A 21,483-nucleotide genomic window follows, 5' to 3' on the forward strand; every position below is an offset into this window, starting at 1 on the left:
GTGATAGCCTTTTGGGGGGTGTCCCCCTCCCCACCCACAGAACACTTGACCCTGATGAGGATGAGAAAGAAAAGGACTAGGGAGGACATGTTCTGTGAGATCCTTCAAGCCCATGCTGGATCAGACCATGAACAAAGGGCTTGGGTGGGGAATATGACCAAAAACATGGAAAAAGACAGAGAACAGGAAATAGGCCCAGGAGTTCCATCAGGACGAGGAGTGGGAAGTGCACCAGGAAGTAATGGGTCTTCTCAGGTAGCAAACCCAAATGCTGCAGACCGTGGTTGATCTACAGGACAGGTCCAAAAATCCTGGACTCTCTTCCCTTTGCAGTCCTTAGAGAACTCCATGGTCACTGTTCCCTACACTCTTCATCATACTATGTGGCATCCCAGGGTGGTCATTGCCCCCAACCACTTCACACTGGGGGACAGCAAGGAAAACCACCACTTCACATGCGCTGACTGGTGAGAAACACGGCTGGTATATATATAGCCCTAAAGGACATTTCTGCACTCAAATGGACGTAAATGTTTATTTTCTTTCTAATTTTAATTTTTCGCACTGTTAATTTATGTTAACATTTGTATATCATTGCCTGTGGTTTTATTGGCACATTGATTTTCTGACCTGTTTTTCCCTACTCAATAAAGTTCTATTTTTGGAGAATCAAATTGTTTATCAGTGTACAACAAATATTGCAGAATGCATAGTGGTAGTCAATGCAAACAGTACTTGTGAATGTACACTAAGCACCACAGAACCAGCTTCAGGAAAATCCCGTCATATTTCTACATGTACAGTAATCACTATACCGTCTCAGCAGCACTCAAAGCTCCAGGCCAGGGGATACTCCAGCACAGAATGTGACTGTGGCTGACCGTTAAAGTACTCTTTCAAAGCCTCCCTCAGCTGCACAGCTCCATGCTGTGCTTTAGTAATAGCCCTTGTGTTCACAGTCAGCAGACAATCACTCCACCTCCCCTTTTGCCTCACAAACATTTATACAGGACCCAACAGGCAGTTATAATCATTGGGATATTTTCGTACTCAGATACAGCATTGTAAGTAAACACCACCAGTGTCCCTTCAATCTACCAAAAGCACATGCAGCAGTCATTTTGCAGCTGCTGAGCTGGTAATCGAATCTTTTCTCTGTGCTCTTGAGGTAGCCAGCATATGGCATCAGGAGCAAGCGGTAGGTTGGGTCACCTAGAATCATTATTGGCCTTTCAGTATTGCCATTGGTAATGTACCAGCTGGGAAAGAATGTCCCTGCTTGCAGCTTTCTGAACAGTCCTGTGTTCTTAAAGGTGTGAATTTGTTCACCACCTCTGACCATCCCAAACTGAATATCAGTATGCCCCTGGTGATCCACCAACGCTTGTGTAGCCATAGAAAAGTAGTCCTTTCTGTTGATGTATTCTGTGGCAAGGTGGGGTGGTGCCAGAATAGGGATGTGTATTGGCCCACCACAGTTCAGGAACCCGATTGCTGCAAATCCATCCACTGTTTCCTGCACTTTGCTGAGAGTCACAGTCCTGCATAGCAGGAGACAATGGCCCTGCATGCTGGGATGACAGTGGCCTGCACTGGATTTTCTAACCCTAAACTGATTGTCCAGTGACCAATAGCAATCCAGGGTGGCAAGCTTCCAGAGTGCAATCGACACACTCTTCTCCACTGTCAGTGAAGCTCTCGTTCTGGCATCTGTGTGCTGGAGCACTGGGGCGAATTTGATGTACAGATGCTGGAATGTGGCCTGGTGCAGCCAAAAGTTTGGCAGCAAATGCGCATCATTCCAAACCTGCGTTACAATGAGACCCCCCCACCACAATCAGTGCTTATTTCTCAGGCCCAGAAGTGGTGTCCACTGTGTGTAGCGGCCAGGGAAGGCTCTAGGCATTTTGCTGCCCCAAGCACGGCAGGCAGGCTGCCTTCGGCGGCTTGCCTGCGGAGGGTCTGCACGCCTGTGGGAGGTCTGCCGAAGCCGCGGGACCAGCGGACCCTCCACAGGCAAGCCGCCGAAGGCAACCTGCCTGCCACCCTCGCGGTGCCGGCAGAGCGCCCCCCGCGGCTTGCCGCCCCAAGCATGTGCTTGGCATGCTGGGGCCTGGAGCCGCCCTTGGTAGCAGCTCCATGAATGCCACCAACAACCTTGAGTTGTTTTTCCTGTGTCCCACAGCAAACCATCCTCAAAGAAATCATCATGTCCTCAGTTGTGATACTTCCTGCAGGTCTGCAAATACAGAAGAGTTGTGCATCCTGTATTTGCCATGTGCATGAGAACAGTGCAGAGCGGTGTGTGCTTCTGGCAGAGAGGTGGGTTTATGGGATTTTTTAAAAAAGATGCAAAAATGATAGGACATGGATGGCATTATGGGATAGAGAAAGTTGCACGCTGGGAATTTGACCTCTAGCACACAACAATCCCCGGGTGAGTCATTTCTATCCCACAGCACACTGAAAATTTCCCAAAAGGTGGTGACATTGGGCACACTGGGAGACTAACCCCAGTGCACTGTACTTTGCATCAACACAAGCACTCCTGGTGAGTATGCGCAGTGCTGACGCAAGTAGCCAAGTATATACACAACCCAGCAATATACCAACTTTGTCCGCTGTACACCAACATAACTTGTGTCGACTACACTTCGTAGTGTAGATATGGCCTTGGACATATCCCACTTTGGTCCTTCTGTATGTGGTTTGAGAGCTGTGGATACACATACTTGCAAAGTTTTAGTTCTATATGTGGCAGTCTCCCCTTGAGTTTTCTCTACTCCTATGCTCTACAGGTATCCGCTTTCCCTTAAATCTGTATTTGATTTTCTTCCTCCCGTCCCTATTTAACATATAGTTGTTATTATGCTTCACAGAAGTCTTTTAGCAATTGTTTTAATCTGAGCCTTCCTTCTGGTGATTCCCTTCAGACCCCACTTGTGTTGCTCCTTAATTAGCTGGAGGAGTCATTCCTCTCCTACGTGTGAATTATATACTTGTGTATTGGTTTCTTCAGGATCCATTCTCACACCAAAATCATGTAACTGACATTCTGCTGGCAAAAACAAGCTGACAATCCAGACAACTTGTCTTGCTTTAGGTACATAAAGCGTTTGTATAACCTTACTGATTTTTTTTCTTTTATAGGGAATCAACCCAAAGACGATAATTAGATTATAAGAAAAGAACATAGAGAGAAAAATTAAAGGAACCATGACAATAGGATGGAGATATACAGACTCATGGTTGGCTAATGCTTGGGTTTCTGTGCTGTTTTAGGTGTATTTTAAATCTGCTCAATGTGATTTATTAATCTTTGGCTCTTCTTGGAAGAGAGAAAGCATTGCACACTGTGTTAAAGGGAATGTTCAGAATCTGTTCAGCTGATCAAGGGGCTCTTACAATTACAGAATAAAATTCTTGTCTCCAGTTACATCCATATCCCAGGGCTCGTAAACTGCTTTACATAATATTGAATTAGATCTCAGCAGTATGGGGCTGGCACAGGTAAACATAATAGCTAACAAGCAGTCAGTACTGTCGTATGCCTGGAAAATTAGAATCTTTTATTGAAAAAGAATTTGCTCTGGACAAGAGCATCTCCTACTTTTTGAATAATGCCCTAATATCTTTAGGTTTCTCCCACATAGAAGAAGAAGAAGAAGAAAGGGATTCCTTTAGCTGCTGTAAAGGATGGCATTGTCCCCGGGTTCTGTCCTGAGGTGTCAACAAGGGGTATAAGCCATAGTTCTATAGTGGAATTTTAACACGACTTCCTGGAGCCAGAGGTGAGAGCTCCACTGCCTTCTTTCCCACACATACTGCTGTAAGATCACTCCACACCCAGCCTATCTGAATTCAGTGGATGATCTGTGTGCGCACACTCATGAGTTGCTAATGCATTAGATAGCCTGCAGTAGTGGGAGATGGAGGCAAAAAAATTGATTCCTGATTCAAAATGATGAAAAAACTGATCTGTTAGTGGTTCAGAACAGCAGCAGCCTCTTTTCTTCTTCACCTAAACCACCTATGCCTCAAGCAAGGCAACACCCCTGACATTGCCTGGCTGACCTGGCCATTGCCACAGTTATGGAACATTGGTGACCATTCTATCATTGAGGTTGCGCCTGAGTTTCAGGTTGCCCCGAGTTTCCATTTTATAAGCCCTATTTGTCCCCTGTATAGAACCCACAAACAAATGTGTATCAGCCTCAGCATTGATACATTAAATTGGCGGGGGGAGGGGGGGATTTTCTACCCATTTTCATTTAAATCAAATATGGGGTTCCTGTTTTGACACACTAAAAACAGAACAGCATTTGAACTCTGGAGAAGGTTTAACACTTTTTGCTGCTTTATAGGGACAAGGGAAAGAATTCAAACTTAATTTTCTGGACTCCTCCAGTCAGAATAATGAGCATAATATTAAAGTTTAGTTGATTAAACTCTAACTTCAAAAATTACGAAAATTTTGAAATATCAGTGCCTCATGCCAGACCTGGCAACCCCTCCTGTGCAGCTCCAAATGTACTAACTTGTTGTGGCCCTTAGTAGGTCTTCCAGTTATGGCATGGTGGTGGGAAGGGCATGGAGTTTGGGTTGAGGTAGTGAAAAGGAGAATTTAGGGATGATGGTACTGGGGAGATTCCACCCATATTCCAGACCCTAGGCTTGGTTGGCTCTTCCTTCTCCACTAAATCTTCTGACCCCAAAGGGCCAGCTGCATTGCCACTCAGTATTAGTTTGGATCTTACCCAAAATACCACGCTGCCAGCCAATCCTTTAGTATCTAAAACTAAAGGTTTATTATAAAGACAAAAGAAAGAACAGGAAGAGTGTTAAATGGTAAAGTAATCAGATATGTGGACTCTGAAGTCTCTGTATGTATCAGGTTCTTAGCAGTATTAGTGAGTTTGCTGGCTTGAAAGGCCTTATGGAACCACATCCACAGCCTGGATGGGTCATTCAGTCCTTTGTTCAGAGCATCAGTTTGTAGAGAAGTTATCCCAGAGATGAGATAGGAGGAATTAAGACAAAATGGTGAAGATGCAGCTGCCTTTTATATTCTTTTGCCATGTGGTTTGTACTTCCTGTATCCCAAATACAAGCTTCACAGCACATGGCATGGAAAAGCCTTAGAGTTTTCTGTCCACCGACCTGCCCCTACAAGTCTTGCTGACTCATAAGGTGTATCCCCTGGCACCTTTCCATGGGTTCATTGTACCGCTGACGACCATTGATGGGCCATTGAACAGGCTAGGCAGTGCTGATGCCAATCTGTCTTGGAGTAACATAACATAAGAACATAAGAATGGCTGTACCGGGGCAGACCAAAGGTCCATCTAGCCCAATATCTGTCTACCAACAGTGGCCAATGCCAGGTGCCCCAGAGGGAGTGAACCTAACAGGCAATGATCAAGTGATCTCTCTCCTGCCATCCATCTCCACCCTCTGCTGAACAGAGGCTAGGGACACCATTCTTTACCCATCCATGAGTGTCACTCAGAAACACAGCACAAGTTTGGAAATACAGATATACCCTACATATCTGTAACTCATAATACAAAGGTGGTACAAACATATAATCAAGATTATTATACTTGGCAAATCATAACGTTTTCACAGATATCTTTCATGGCATATCTAGCATTATTCATTGCAATTTTATAATACTGGTATTAATAATAATATAAAGTGTGTCTCAATTCCATACAGCGTCACAAATAGGGTGTAAAAAGCGACAGAGTCCAGTGGCACCTTATAGACTAACAGTCCTGTGGCACCTTATAGACTAACAGACGTATCGGAGCATAAGCTTTTGTGGGTGAATACCCACTTTGTCGGATGCAAATAGGGTGGGTTTTTTAAAGCAAATCCCAAGGCCTTTCAAGAACTGGGTTTTGGGGGTGTCTCTGACCAACCTCATAAGGCTCACCAGAAGGTTGATGCGCTCAGGTGAAGTCCTTCCGTGAACCTCTTAAATTAAAAGCATGGAGATTCACAGTTAAGGCACCCAGACTAATTTATCTGTGTCCTGGCAGGACACTATCCTTGGCGGATTGAATACCAGAAAAGCACCACAGAACATTAGCTATCTGTGTGGCTATATTTCTAAATGTTTGCATTTCTTGCAACGTTAGCCTTAACTCTGAATTTCCGGAGTTTAAATTACTGGTTTTGCTAACACTATGTGCTCGTTCAATTTTAACCTCACTTTAATAAATAACTTTGTCTGGGAATAACTACAAAGACTGCCTTGCTGGCTCTATATTCACCCTACTTAAGCTTCTAATTTGGGAGTGACAGCTAAAAAGTATTTCTCAATACTTGGTTCCTTTCTCCTTGCTATGGACTTTACCTTCCTTGGCTTCAGGTTTGAACAGTAAGGCTGTGAGCTGAGATCTTTTGAAGTAGTTATTACCATTGTACAAGACACTGGTGAGACCTCATCTGGAATACTGTGCGTCGTTCTGGTCTCCCGTGTTTAAGAAAGATTAATTTAAACTGGAACAGGTGCAGAGAAGGGCTACTAGGATGATCAGAGGAATGGAGAACCTGCCTTACGAGAGGAGATTTAAGAAGTTTGGCTTGTTTAGCCTAATCAAATGAAGGCTGAGGGGAGATATGATTGCTCTTTATAAATACATCAGAGGAATAAATACCAGGGAGGGAGAGAAGTTATTTAAGTTAAGGACCAATGTGGTCACAAGAACAAATGGATAGAAGCTGGCCATCAACTAGTTTAGGCTTGAAATGAGATGAAGGTTTCTAACCATCAGAGGAGTGAAGTTCTGGAACAGCCTTTCAGGGGGAGCAGTGGGGGCAAAAACCCTAACTGGTTTCACAAGTGAGCTTGAGAAGTTTATGGATGGTATGATGAGATTGCCTACAATGCCACGTGGCCCATCTGTGATTGCTAGTAGCAAATATCCCCAATGCCCAGAGATGGGACACTATACGGGAAGGGCTCTGATTACGACAGTGATTTCTTTCCCAGGTGTCTGGCTTATGGGTCTTGCTCACTTGTTCAGGGTCTAACTGATTGCCATATTTGGGTTCAGGAAGGAATTTTCTCCCAGGTCAGATTGGCAGAGACCCTAGAGGGTTTTTGCCTTCCCCTGCAGTGAGAGTCATGGGTCACTTGTTGGTTTGAACTAGAGTAAATGGTAGATTCTCTATAACTTGAAGTCTTTTTAAATCATAGTTTGAGGGCTTCAGGAACTCAGTCAGAGGTTATGGGTCAATTACAGGAGTGGGTAGGTGAGGTTCTGTGGCCTGCAATGTGCAGGAGGTCAGAATTGATGATCACAGTGGTCCTTTCTGGCCTGAGTCTACGAGAAGTATACTTAAGGCCAGAAAATTAATTACTGTGTGGCCAGTGACAGGACATCTCCAGCAATGTTCCTGGAAATGGTTTGTTCCATCCTCTTATTGGGATATTTTTGCTGTTTGGATTGATGCATTCTCTTTATCAGGAGGTAAACTCACCCTAAGCAGTTTGCCTCCACAAAGTAATCCCTTTCAGAAGCCTGCTTCATGTGGTAGTGCATAGCTGAGCTGTACCCACCAGAGGAAGAACAGGCAATCCTTTTTCCAATGTTTCCTTTGCACTGTAACAAAATGGGTTGTCTCTTGAAACATGCCAATGTTTTGCTTACTTGTTTGATAAGACATTCTAAAGGACCCCAGAGACCTTTCTGGGTGGCTTAGTGTACACACTTTGTATTCTCCTAACTTTTTCCATAAGCAGACTGGTGCAGAAAAAAACATTTCCAGGTGCCTTGGACACTGAGATGAGACTTACCTTGTGGCTTCAGACACTGATACCTGTCGATAATGCAGGACTCCTGGGAAGAGAGGTTCAGAGTGAATATGTACTCTTTTATAAGGTTAGAGTTTCTAGCAGCACCCAAAGGAGTAAACCACCCTCAAAGAAGATGTGCTTATCTCCATAGGAACTGCAGGTGTGCCCAGAAACTTTTGTGTCCCTCCCCAGATAGTTCCCATTCCCGCAATCAATCTTTCTTGTATTTTATTTTATTTTATTTATTAAAAAAGCAAAACTGAGAGACACATTCTCTTGCTGGGACATTCTGACAGAGCCAGATAAGCTCCGGAACACAGCCATTTAGTCATAGAAATTTCCCTTTGACAATTGCAAAGCACATTTCCCTTCCCATCTCCACTCAGACCTTTGTAGATAGTCCTTGAAGTATTTATCGCGGTGGGACAATGAATGAGTCTCCATCCTTGATCAGTATACTGTTTCTGCATAAATTGTGGCATCCTCTGTCTGACTTTTGGTTTAGAAAATAATCAGTTTCCCCAGTTTGAAATGGAATTCTCCTTTTCCTTACCCCTCCAAGACATACACACCTCTCCTCCCACTTCTTGGCCAGAGGAATACAACACAATGTAGGAACACCAGTACATTCAGTAACATTTACTAAGCATAATAGGACATGGTCATCCTTATTTAGGTCCCAAATTGAAATTAACTACTTTTTAATTTTATCTTACAGGAGAGGGTTCAGACAAGTCTTATTTGCTAACAATAGCAGATACATCCCTGACCAGAATTTTCCATCGCAGGATATGATTGTGCATTAGCAGCATCTCTCTGGGAGAGCAGTTTATTTTTGTTTCCCTCCCTTATGCCTTCTATGCATCTTCGTTCCCCTTATCTTCTGTCATCTGATTGGCCCATCTTCATTTCTTCTCTCCTTTGGCCCGCAGTGTTAAAACATTGGGCTGTGTTATGCTGGGTCAGTTCCTGGATGGGAACCTTCAAGGAGAACCTAGGTGCTATAGAAAGTGGTATTGGTGATTGTCAATGGTAGTATTTTCCTCACTCAGTTCTGAACCAGTGCCCTGATATGTCCCTATGGGGCTGCTGATGGAGATGCCTTAGTTTGGCCAAGACTTAGCCCCTGTCTGAGATACAAAAAAAATAACTGCATCAGGGAACCTGGCTACAATATGGTGGAAATTTTTGAATGGGTTACGTTATAGTTAAAATTTTGTAGTGTAAATAGGGCTTATGGTTGTTAACAGGTCTAAAACCTTAGACATCCTGGATGTAGTCAAATCTTTAGCCTGATTAATTCTGCGTATATACAGTGTGGTTAGGTCCCTTGTATTCTACAGATTTTACCTAGATTAGAGGACAACAATATTGTGTCTTGGCACCCGGATGTGGTTATGTTTGTTGTGTAAACAGGGCCTTTTAAAACAAAGGCTGACTGCTCCTCCTGATTAAAGCGACAAAGATTAAGTATCCTCCTGATTAAGTATCCTATAACACTTTTTACAAGAATAAGGGTGGAAACTCTGTCCACTTCCTGGCCATATTCCCATTTGGGTCATTACATTCTGCCAATCTAAATATCAAATAAAATATGATCTGCTTTGTGTCCTGTTGTAAAATGTTGAGTGGAGTTGCTGTGTGGTGTTAAAGCAACTGCTTGGGTTCAGAGGCGAAGGATGCTCCCTAAAAGTGTGTGTGTATGTGTGGGGGGGCAGTGGTGCCCGAACTGTGGCCCTTTCCCCCGCACCTCCTTTCCCCTTCTTCCCGAGGCTCTGCCCTTGTGCCACCCATTCCTCTGAGGCCCCACCTCCGCACTGCTTTCCCCCCCCCGCAGATCCTGCCCCCCGTTTGCTCCTCTCTGCCCCCCAGTCGCTTGCACTTATGGCTAGCAAAAAATAAGGCCATGGCCCTCCCTGCTTGAATTTACCCCAAAGATGGCTGCATTTCACAGCCAGAGAATGTGAAACTTTGGCTGTGATATCCTTTGGAATCCTTCAGGATAGAAGATGCTCTATGAATATAAAATATTTGTTTAAACCTCTTCATATTCTTCTCTCATTTTCCTTATTAATCCTTCGATTTCTCTCTTGTATGGGGATGGTGTCAAATAATTAGGTAGTGTGGTTTAGTGAGTAGAGCCTGGGACTGGGAATAGAGAGACCTTGGATTCTCTTCCTAACTGTCACTATCTTGTGTGATTTTTATTTCTTATATGTACTGGAAATATAACCATGTTAGGGGACTGTGAGGGAAATATCTCTGAGGCAGGCAGTGCATCTAGTGAGCAATGGTATAACTTAGTGTCTGGCCAGTGAAGTCATAAATGCAATCATAGCCATTTAGACATAGTCCTATCAGTATAGCGTGACCAGACAGCAAGTGTGAAAAATCGGGACGGGGGTGGGGGGTAATAGGAGTCTATATAAGAAAAAGACCCAAAAATTGGGATTGTCCCTATAAAATTGGGACATCTGGTCACCCTAGATAACAGCATTATAAAACAAAGTGGGGTGGAGACACCATGCCTACAGATTTTGACACACATAGGAGCTTAGCTGTAAAGGAGAAAATTCTCAGATTAGGATGGAGTGAGGTGCCCTGGTAAACCGTGATGATCCAACACCATACTTAAGAGCCGTCCATCATGCAGGAGCCTGATTCCACTGTGGATGAGCCTTGTTAACCTGGCATACTCAGTGCCATGAGAAGATGAGTAACGTGAGTGGCAAAGAGAAACCTCAAGTATCCCACAACTTGAATAAGTTCTGATCCCGCGACTCCCTGATCCAGAGACCATTCATGAATATCTGTAATGGAGCAACTCAGTCAATCTGCAGTCACGTTCTCCCTCCTTCCCTCCCTCCCTGGCAGGTACTTGGTAATCAAGAATATTGTGTGGAACATGCACACCCAGCCATTGTAGGCAGGCCATAATTACAGCCAACCTTTTTGAGACAACACTGAGTGGCAGCACCACCCCAAAAGGCAAAACAGGAAAATGGTAGTGGTGGTGTGCTGTGGAAATCTGATACACTTCTGTTGCTTAAGAATTATCCTTGTGTGCATGGTCCAGAGCATGTAATAATTGGTCACCTTCTTCTAAAAGAAGCATGATCTCTCCCAGGGTGATGGTCTTGAATTGTCCCTAAGTAAATAGTGATTTAGGTATTTGAGATCCAGCCCTCCTGTTTTTTTTGGCTGCCAGGAAGTATCCCTCTTGGGTCTAGTTCCAGGGGTATGGTGTCTTTATTGCCAGGAGGGTCTGGATTTCTTACATCATCTTTTCCTGATAAGGTGTCAGATAGTATTCATGGCAAGTGGGTTGTGTGATTTTTTTGTAGCCCTACTAAAGAATGGTCAGACCGTATGAGGCCTTGGTGACAAGGGGCCAACTGGCCCTAAAAAAACCTCGAAGTTTTCCTCCAGTGGAGAGATTCTGACTGAGTACTGCTGGTGACAGGATGATTTTGTATTTGATCATTGTGGAAAAGGGTTTTAGACTTGAGTTCCAGATGTTGCTTTGGAGGCTGAATGTGCTCTGTGCAGCAGTGGAGTTATGGAGCTGTCTTGAAACCAGTCGTCAAATTGAAATCCAGCTTTCAAGGCACAGGCTTTCCCTTACCGTTCCTGTCTTGTGAAATGGACCTAAGGAGTGAGACAGGCTGAGAAAATGCAGGGTAGTTTTTTGCCTTAGAGAGCTATTGGGTATTCAGGACTTTTGAAAATCAGGTCACCTATTTAGGAGCTTAATTTTAGGCACTCGTCTTTTAAAATCTCTCCTAAAAATACATTTATGTGTGGAGCTTGAATTTGCTTGGGTTGTGCTGGGTCAGTGAACTGCTTCATGTTTTTATAAGCTGTGCTATTGTATTCCAGAATCTCCAGCTTTCATGTAAAAAAAATCCTAAGTCTCTAGCCATCATGGTTGTGAATAAAATCTTGAAAATGTGACCCAGGTGCAAACCAATGCAGGGATGCTCTCCTGAATCTGCAGACAGCCTGAAGTAATATCTCCCAGAGGTGTAAACGGTCCCATTCATGTCAGTGAAATGTTAACTGAGATGTCCAGTGATGTTAATGTGAGCATTTTTAACTATTTCACTGCTATTCAGTGCATGTAAGAAAGAAGCAGAAGGGTCATAGTGCAGATTATAATATCTTTCGAGAGTGACAGCTCAGTTTGGTGTCATGACTGGGTGATGTTTGGATGGGAAAAAAGGTGGTATTCTCCCATCTGACCTGTGGAGTCACAAGGCCCAAGGGATTATTTTAGCCGCATCAATGGGGAGCCAATTGTGCACAAACCAGTGGGACATACAAGCCTCTCTGGGCCAACCCTGTGCACCTTCTCCACAGCCTAGTGTGTTCTGGTAGTGGGCATTGGGCCAGGTGGCTTCCTCCCTGGCTTTAGTGGATGCTGAGAAATCACTGCATTTCTTCCATCCTGGTCACACTGTCTAGCTTTTCTTTGCAGCTATGAGGGTCAGAAACAAAACACCGCATCCCCCTGACATTTTGATATTATTTTTTATTTCTTTCTCGGTCTATGATTCTGGAAAAAAGGGCCCTAGGCATGTGCTTGTTGTGCCTATACCGTAATCCAACCTAGTCCATGGTGTATCTGAACCCTACTGAGGGGGAATCAAGTTTGAGGAGCCCAGCAGAGCATATGTGAGCATACTTTGAACATTTTCACAAATTGCTCTGGTGGCATCTCATTTTTTCACCCTAGATAGGTGGCTCTTGTGGGGGTGAGTTGGGAGAGTACCTCTGCTGTTTCCACTTTGAGCCCTATTTATGTATATAACTTATATGTAAGGATAAGGAGCAGAGGTGGTGTGAGATTTCTATTTCTTCTGCCGAGATAAAAATATTTGTTCCAAACACACATTTCCAAGGAGACCATTGCCTCTGCCTCTTGATCTCATTCAGTTAAAATACAGGCTTTTGCATTAGAAGAGAGGCCAAGTAAGGCTTGTCATTTGGGGCCTAGAGAGGCGAGGTAATTCTGCATCCCAATATAGGGAGGTAAACCCGTTTTCCTAGTTTGGAACAGCAGTTTTAACAGGCTAGATAGATGAGAAGTGACATTTGTCCTATGAGTATGGGGGATGGGATTGGGGGGTATTGTGTGGAGGGAAAGGACTTGTTGGCTCATGTCTTTTCAGACCGGTGCTGGGAGTTCAAGAAGTGTGTCTTTTGTGCCGTGCACCTCTGCCAGGGCTGGCTCCTGATTGGTAGGTGTTTGTAAAACTGGAATTTAGGATGAGGATCAGAATGCAGTAAGCAAGAGGGTGCTAACCTCAGCTAATTTTAGGGGGAGCAGGGCCCCAGGGCAGTTGGAACTCAATATTCTCCATGAATCAGGAGCCAAGCCAGTTGCTTTTTTCCCTTTAGTGTTATCAAAGGTTGTAAAATATTCCCATAGAAAGCTACCTGCAAAAGCAGATTTTTAAACCTTTTTATCTTTTGATTCTCTCCCCTTCTGATCCCACCCTGATCCCCTCTCTCTCTCTCTCGGTAACTTTGGGGTGCCCGGCACACTGTATGCACCATCTTCTTAGCTTCAGGGTTCCCAAGATTTGTTCTCTGCCTGGGTCCCTGCAAGTGGCATACTATACGTACATAGAGCTACTGAATTATGACTAAGCTTTGTATGTTGACTAAAGTTGGCTTATAGTCGCAGGCTAAGATGTTGCAGGAATAGATCTGTGCACAGTTTCTAGGTTTATGGATGACTCCTGGAGAGGAAACTAAGGGAAGGGAGTTGTAGAGAGGGGAGGACTTGCTCTCACCCTCCTTGACCTTGGAGAGTAGTTCGCTGCTTCATTCATGTTTAAAGAACCCATTTCTAAAGTAAGCGCACACTGGCATTAGGAGTTGGTCTGCATTTATTACTAACCCCACCCATCCCTGCCTTTTGCAAGAATCTTGTGAGGCCGTGATTGTGTTTTTAGAAGCAGAATGACAGAGAGAAATTCCCTGGAGGCAAATGCAGAGTGTGTGCTCTGCACGCCAGTACAGACACACAGGGCTGGGAACTCCCAGAGAGATTGAGTGAGAGAGAGCACAGAACAGCCAAACAGTGTTGGAGGAGGAGGGGGGAGGAAGAAGCGAGACACTTTTTAATCCTTAAACTGAGCAATTTGGATTTTTTTTAAACCCTTTGTCTCTACTTTTTACTGAGGAGCCTTTTGCGATCCAGGATCACCTCTCTGCTGGGTTTGAACAGCCCAGGCTGACATGATGTATCTCTGGGTGAGTAGAGGGCTGTGTGTGTGAGGGCTTACACGCTTTGCACATATAAGGAGTGGAAAGCTGAGAGATTCTGTACTAGCACGAGCGGCCTTCCCCTTAGGGCTCAGCTCTCTGCAGCCCCTACACACAGTAGGCTTTAGCTTCCATTTTAAAAAATGCTTTAAAAAATTATATTGGTAACTGAATTTTAAACAGACTTTTCCCTCAGTGAGATCCCTCTGAGCTTGTATGTTTTTCAGCAGGTGCCTCAGAGAGAGAATTCTTTGTGGAATTACCCTCATTCTCTAGCACCTGTAGGACCTGTGCTGTTCCTGGGCTACTTCCTATGCTTTGTGGAATTTTGGTATGACTGAGGGGCACCCTGGGGGTGTACAGGGTAGAAAGAAGTTTGATCCTCAAATGTCAGGAGAAGAGAATATGATCAGGGAGGATTAGCATTGTAATTGGGGAGTATGTGGCCAGATGCAAGGATGCTTTTATCAGAGGTGCCAGGATTACAGGAATTTCTGGTGGATTATGGGATATAGTGACAGGAAAAATGCATGTGAGATGATAAATATCTAGCTAGCTTTATAAAATATACATAAATTTTCATCCTCTGAACAAATTCTGAAATTTTCTCTGGAGTAGTCAGCTGTTCGGCTGCTTGGCTAGGATGTATAATTCTCTCTGCTCCTTGGTACCCTTGAAATCTGTCGTTTGCCCTTGGCTCTGTTACCCATATGCCCAAGATTGCAGGCTCCTACATTTGATTTAAGGATAATCAGGTCAAAAGTTTAATATATTCATTACTGGGGAAGTTATGGGGTTCTGTCACTGTCATTTTTGAAATCACATCTCCCCTCTCCCAGCCCTTCCCTCCGGTTTATTTGGAAAACAAAGGAAGCCTTGGAACACAGAGGTGTTTTGCTGCTTTTTACGTTCTTCCATTGTGCACACACTCTAGCTTTGTAATCATAGGGTAACGTACACATGCTGGGCAATGCACACTTGCTTGTTTTTATAGGGTTGGCCCTGTTAATTTAAAAAGATTTCAACTTTTAAATCTCCTTTCTTCTCCAACCACATATTCTGGGCCCTGAATGTGGCCACCGGTTTTGCCTAGGAGGGCTAGATAGGCCTTTTCTTGTGGAGCAGATAAGACTGCTGCTTAATCTGCTGGATGGGGTGAAGTGAGAAGCTGTTCAGTGGTGCTGGTACTGATTTTAGCTAATAAGTGACAATGGTGTGATAGTTCCCCGCTGACTATGGGTGCTCCTACTTTGGACCTGTAATTTCCAGCTCAGATAGATGTACAGTACACATGCTAGCTTTGATCAACCGAGTGTGCTAAAAGTACCAGTGTAGCCCCAGTGGTGCAGGCAGCAGGACAGCTAGCCAGCTCCAGTACAATCGTGCCCAGCACTCTGGATTGGTACTTGGGTGGCTAGCCCCTTCTGCAGCTCATGCTGCTGCAGCTACACTGCTGTTTTTTGCACATTAGCTGGATCAAAACTAGTACGTGTATATCAGGAAATTACACCTCCAGCTCCAGTGTAGATTGGCTAAAGTGTGGGAGCAGACATCAGTAGTGTGTGTCTGCTCTAGTGTGTGTGTGTGTGTGTGTGTGTGTGTGTGTGTGTGTGTGTGTGTGTGTGTGTGTGTAAAACAGTTCTGGATGTAAGGGATATGGCCTGCCAATGTGTCAGCCAAAAGAGCCTCATACTAGAGGTTTGCTTCATCTGTAAATGGGAGTGATTGTGACCTGCTGCTCTTGTGGATCCTGGGAGAAGGATTAGTTTTGGCCAGTTTCCCAGCAGATTGAAGAACATTTTCTTCCTTTATGCTCTATGTACCACTCTTCCTCTTATCTCCACCCCAAACTCCCAGATCCGCTATTGCTTTAGCAGGATTATAGTTAAACTGAGATGTTTAAAGGGTTTCAGCTGCTAAACTAGTGCTCAGGGCTCTTTTCAATACCAAGTATGTTAATTAAAAAATGGGTAACCAGTAACATTCTTTTTTCTCCCTGGCACAATGTGGGGGGAATTTTCTGTGACCCTTGTTCTTTGGGGATGGTGTCTCTCTCTCTCTCCTCCCCCGAAGCCTTTGCCTCCGCCTCCCAGTGCATCCTACAGTCCCTCTTATGCTTTTGTCTCTCACTGACTTCAGGGTTGGAAGGGACCTCAGGAGGTCATCTAGTCTAACCCGCTGCTCAGAACAGGACCAATCCCCAGGCAGATTTTTACCCCAGTTCCCCTCAAGGATTGAACTCACAGCCCTGGGTTTAGCAGGCCAATGCTCGAACCACTGAGCTATCCCACCCCTTACCATGTATCCTTCAGTGGCAAAACCTAGGAACCCAGAGTTACCTATCTGATTTGACTCTGAGTCTGCTGTGCCACATCCATGCTGTAATTGGGCTCTGGTTTCTTGCTTCAGTGCTTGTGGTCATGGCTCTTTCTGTTCCCTGTGCTGTATTTTCTCTGTTCAGTGTCTTTTGTGCATAGAACATTAGAATCTGTAGATCCATGGAGATTTGTACTGAGTCATTCCTTAATTTAGTGTATAAAGCTACATTAATACAATGTTAAATTTGAGGTTTAAAATGCACAAGCCAGGAAATCCAGAGTTAAGGTTCCAACGGCAATCATAACATTGTCCCTGGTGCGTGCACATTACAGTGTGATCTTTTCTTAAGTGATCCTGCAACACTGGACACTGCCACATGCTATTTGGTAAATAATGCAATGAAATAAAATACAAAGGAACTGCACTTTTCTCTAACTGAGAGTGCAGAGTAAAATCCAGCCCAGAACAGTACAGTAGCCAGAACACAATAGCTTGGGGGTTATAACTGCCGCCTCCTTTTAATGAGCCATCATCATATTCCACATTCAAATTAAATTTCCTGCTTGCTGATCTGTACTCTCTAGCTTGTAATGTGTCAAAGGATATTTTAAATAAAGCCTTTGTAGGATGCAGTGCATTCTGGGCTGTAGAGATCCAGAGAGTGGGCAATTTAAAATCTAACGTGATGACCTAATCTGTGGGAAACCGCTGGCTGTGGTGTGAGAAGCTGAGAAGGCAGGCTAACAGTGGAACTGCACCGTTACAGTAGTAAGAAACACTATTTACCTTAATAGTGTTACAGTGTGATGTATGCAGTTCTACAAAGTCTGCTGTGAGGCACTGGCAGTAGGGCAGGCTAAACATGTAATGGTCAAACTCAGAAAGGAGAATATTCTTTATAGAGGACTAGCCAAGGGTGAAGTCTGATGGGAGTCCTGCTGCTGCAGTCCACAGGAGGCTTGTGGTGAGGAAGGGAAAGAAGTGCTGGTGGCCCTGACATCCCAGCCTTTTCCTTCTGCACCCTTGAGCTGAAAATAAGCAAAGGTGGGAATGAAAACAGACTTAGTTTGGTACGAGTCCGTGTCTGGACGCTTGTATTTTAGAATAAAAATGGCTAGGATCAATCTAGCTAAAGCTGCTTTATGCTACTGACTGTAGCACTGTGGCTCAGATCCACCTGTTGTGTACCAGAACAGCATACCAGCACTTATGTGTTGCTGCTGCCATATTTGCCTGAATTTAAGCTTTCACTTGAAGTGTAAATAACAGCTTGTCTGCACTTGAAAATTTAACAAAGTAGCTATTCTGGAATAGCTATTTTAGTATAAGCCGCAGTATGGACACTCATTCTGAAATAAGTGTGTCCACATGGGGCTTATAATGAACAAACTATTCTGGAATACCTGTTTGGTTAAATTTCCAAGTGTAGACAAGTCCCAAGTCTCTAGCTGTTATGGTTATTGAGGTATATTTGGCTCATATTTTTGAGGTGAACTAATGCAGTGATGTCTACCTGTATTTTTGATCTGAAATGATATCTCTAAAAGCCATTAACTGCCCCATTCATCTCAGTGGGGGCTAACTGAGGTACCCAGGGATGTTTTGCCATTGAAAGTATTAACTACTGAACTGCTCGTCAAAGCATGTAAGAAAGGAAAGGGAAGATCATATTATGAAGATCTGCAAGTGACAGCTCATTTTTGAACCATGAGCATGTTGGTTTGGAGACACCACCCTTTTTCCTACATACTGATCAAGAGTGAGCTAAACCCAAGGAGCAGGACATCTGAGGCCTTCCCACACACTCTGGAGGGTCAAGCACAAAAAGCCCAGTGGGTATGTCCTTACCAATGGGAAGCCAAGCCCAAGGAGCACAGCAAAGTCCATGGGTTTCTTTGTACCCAAAAGAGCACAAAGTACATGCACAATCATATTCTGAATGTCTGTACAATCTATTGTGAGCAGTCTCTCGTAGCTTATTCTGTGGGCCGAGTTTGGAAGGGTATGCCAATTTTTTTTCCTCAGTCTGACCCATGTTTAGTTCAATCAAATTTTATTCCACAGTAAGTGTCATAACTATAAAGGGAAGGGAACAGCCCTCCTGTGTACAATACTATAAAATCCCTCATGGCCAAAGACACCAAAATCTTTTTACCTGTAAAGGGTTAAAAAGCTCAGGAAACCTGGCTGACACCTGACCCAAAGGACCAATAAGGAGACAAGATACTTTCAAATCTTGGTGGGGGGAAGGCTTATGTTTGTGCTCTGTTTTGGGGGTTGTTCGCTCTTGGGACTAAGAGGGACCAGACATCAGTCCAGGCTCTCCAAATCTTTCTGAACCAGTCTCTCATATTTCAAACTTGTAAGTAACAGCCAGGCAAGGCGTGTTAGTCTTATTTTTGTTTTCTCAACTTGTAAATGTTCCCTTTTGCTGAGAGGATTTTACCTCTGTTTGCTGTAACTTTGAACCTAAGGCTAGAGGGGGTTCCTCTGGGCTATATGAATCTGATTATCCTGTAAAGTATTTTCCATCCTGATTTTACAGAGATGATTTTTACCTTTCTTTCTTTAATTAAAAGCTTTCTTTTTAAGAACCGGATTGATTTTTCCTTGTTTTAAGATCCAAGGGGATTGTATCTGGACTCACCAGGAATTGGTGGGGGAAAGGATGGGGGATGGTTAAATTCTCCTTGTGTTAAGATCCAAGGGGTTGGATCGGTGTTCACCAGGAACTTGGTGAAAAAGCCTCTCAAGGCTACCCAGGGAGGGGAAGGTTTTGGGGGAAAGGGGGTGTTCCAGACACTGAGGAATCTGGATGGTGGCAGCAAAACCAGATCTAAGCTGGTAGTTAAGCTTAGAAGTGTTTATGCAGGTCCCCACATCTGTACCCTAAAGTTCAGAGTGGGGGAGGAACCTTGACAGTAAGTGTCCACACACAGGTTTGCACCAAAACAGATTTTTGGAAATTGACGTAGTTAAACGAGTGCAAGTTTATGTGTAGACAGACCAGCCCTTAGTTGCTTTTTAAATAGAAAAGCCTTACCCTCGCATTAGACATCAGAGGTATGGCCCTTAACCCTTTGTATACAATGAATCACGTGGTACAAATGTAGGGTCACTTTATGCTGAGGAGTGCTTTATAGAGTGCAGGATGTAGACTGAAGAGTTACACAGACGCTGCCTTGCTGAATATATGCTGTAATATGAAAGGTTAGAAGAAAGAGCAGCAACCACAGCAAGCAATTTGATCAATCTACCTTTCCTCCCATTCTCTGAGAGGGTTGAAGCCATCAAAGACAGGAGGGACTAATGGAGCAGAGGTCCATGTTGTTGCTAGGCTCCTGATAGGAAAGCACTGGATTCATAGCTCTGATCTCCGAGAGATTATAGTGTCTCTAGATAATTTCCTCGGTTCTCCCAGCTGTGCACAGGGTGCATGCTGAGTGTTTGTGAGAGGACTGGCTTCACAGAGCAGATTTCTTTCACCCGAGCTCTATGGAAATGAAGCCTTTCCCCAGACCTCTAATGACTATTTGCTTTGCAAGCAGGAGTGGTGTCAGCTCGCTTACCAACTCATTTGTAATATTTCTTCCTTTGTCTTCTTTTTCTTTTTGATCCGTGTTTCATTTGCCCTGTCTTCACTGCAAGGGGAGCTCGCTCTAGAGTCTCTCTTTGGATTGCATAGAATCATTTTTCTTTTCCCTCCCCCTAGGCGTTCAGCTCATCAGCTTTACCACCCTGGGGACTAGAAACCCAGTTCTGCTGCCAACGCTGGGCCTTAGCAACATACTTCAGCTCATGCCATGTCTTTCTTTCATTTGTCCTCTTGCATGAGGTTGGTTAGTGCCAGTGCATAGTATGATCAGCACAGGGTGTTTTTCACAGGACGCAGTATATATAGTCACATAGCAAGTGGCCATCCATGCCTCTGAACTTTTCACATACTGTGCTTGGGGCTGGATCTCTGAAAACATTGGAAGAATGGTTGGAATTGCATGGGTCTTTGTTAAATATGTAAATACTGATCTATAAAACACATTATAGTTCTATTTATTCTCTTTGGGTAGTGATCTAAGGGCATAAGAAGTGTTTCTCAAAATTAACCAATTAAATGAGATCTTTGAAAGTGAAGCATAGATCTGATATTTCTTAGACCTTGTCTTCTCTAATGTAAACCGTGGCTGTGTGGGTGTCTATAAATACTGTACAGAAAGCTACGTTAATAGAACTTTGTTGCAAAGTCAAGTGCCCCAATGTTAGGGAATTCCAGAATTGAACCTTAATTCTGCCCATTTGAGCATATGCATTATGATATGTTTTCCACAGGCCCACATTCTCATTCAGGGCACAGGATGGAAGGTGTTCAGTTTCTGAGCAGCTATTCAATATTTTGTTTTATCCTCGTTGTTCATTAATTTCCTTATGGGATTTTCTATGGTGTTCCTTAATGTAGTATCTGAGTGCATCACAGTCATTTGATTTTTCACTACACCCTTGTAAAGTGCAGGGGGTGTTATTATTTCCATTACTTAGTATTGTGTAGCACTTAATATGTTCAAAGCACAGCTCTCATTGATTTCAGTTACAGCTCAGCACTTCTACAAATCAGACCCTAGGGTATCAGTTTGGGCACCCAGAAAATGAGGAACCCACAATCAGTTATCACATGTGAAAAGTTTGGTTAAAGTGACTTGTCCCATATGATAGAGAAACTGTGTCAGAGGCAGGGATAGAATCCAGTTCTCCAGGGCAGCATTCAACTGCCTTGACCCTGAGAGCCTTCTTTCTCTTCCTGTAGTCCCATGCCTTATTCACTACACACCTTCCAACTTCTGCAACAAATGAGGTAGGGGTTCTACAGGCAACAGCTTCCTTTGCTACACAGACCTGATTCATCTCCAGAGCAGGTCCATCCTGTGCATAGGTCCCAACTCTTTGGGTACTCCAACCAGCGGGCCCCGCCGATCAGCTCCTCGCCGTGTTCAGCGGTGGGCAGGAGGCGCTGGGGGGGAGGAGGAGGAGCAGGGGCAGGAGGAGGCGGGGCACGCTCAGGGGAGGGTATAGAATGAGGTGGGAAGAGGCAG

The 21,483-nt window shown here is 44.1% G+C and overlaps 1 protein-coding gene across 12 annotated transcripts in view; it reads left to right on the forward strand.

Annotated features, from left to right (window-relative positions):
• RBFOX2 (RNA binding fox-1 homolog 2) overlaps window positions 1-21,483 on the forward strand; it is a 262,724-nt gene that overhangs the window by 86,733 nt on the left and 154,508 nt on the right. The window contains exon 1 of one of the 12 annotated variants that reach the window (XM_044986559.1): window positions 13,910-14,068. The exons of the other annotated variants lie outside the window; for them this stretch is intronic. Coding sequence (XP_044842494.1) covers window positions 14,054-14,068 — 15 coding nt within the window. The 5' untranslated portion in view covers window positions 13,910-14,053. Of the gene's footprint in view, window positions 1-13,909; window positions 14,069-21,483 lie in introns of those variants that run through there. 12 annotated transcript variants of the gene reach the window in all.

Source organism: Mauremys mutica, chromosome 1 (assembly GCF_020497125.1).
Source record: "Mauremys mutica isolate MM-2020 ecotype Southern chromosome 1, ASM2049712v1, whole genome shotgun sequence".
In the NCBI taxonomy this organism is placed as follows: Eukaryota; Metazoa; Chordata; order Testudines; family Geoemydidae; genus Mauremys; species Mauremys mutica.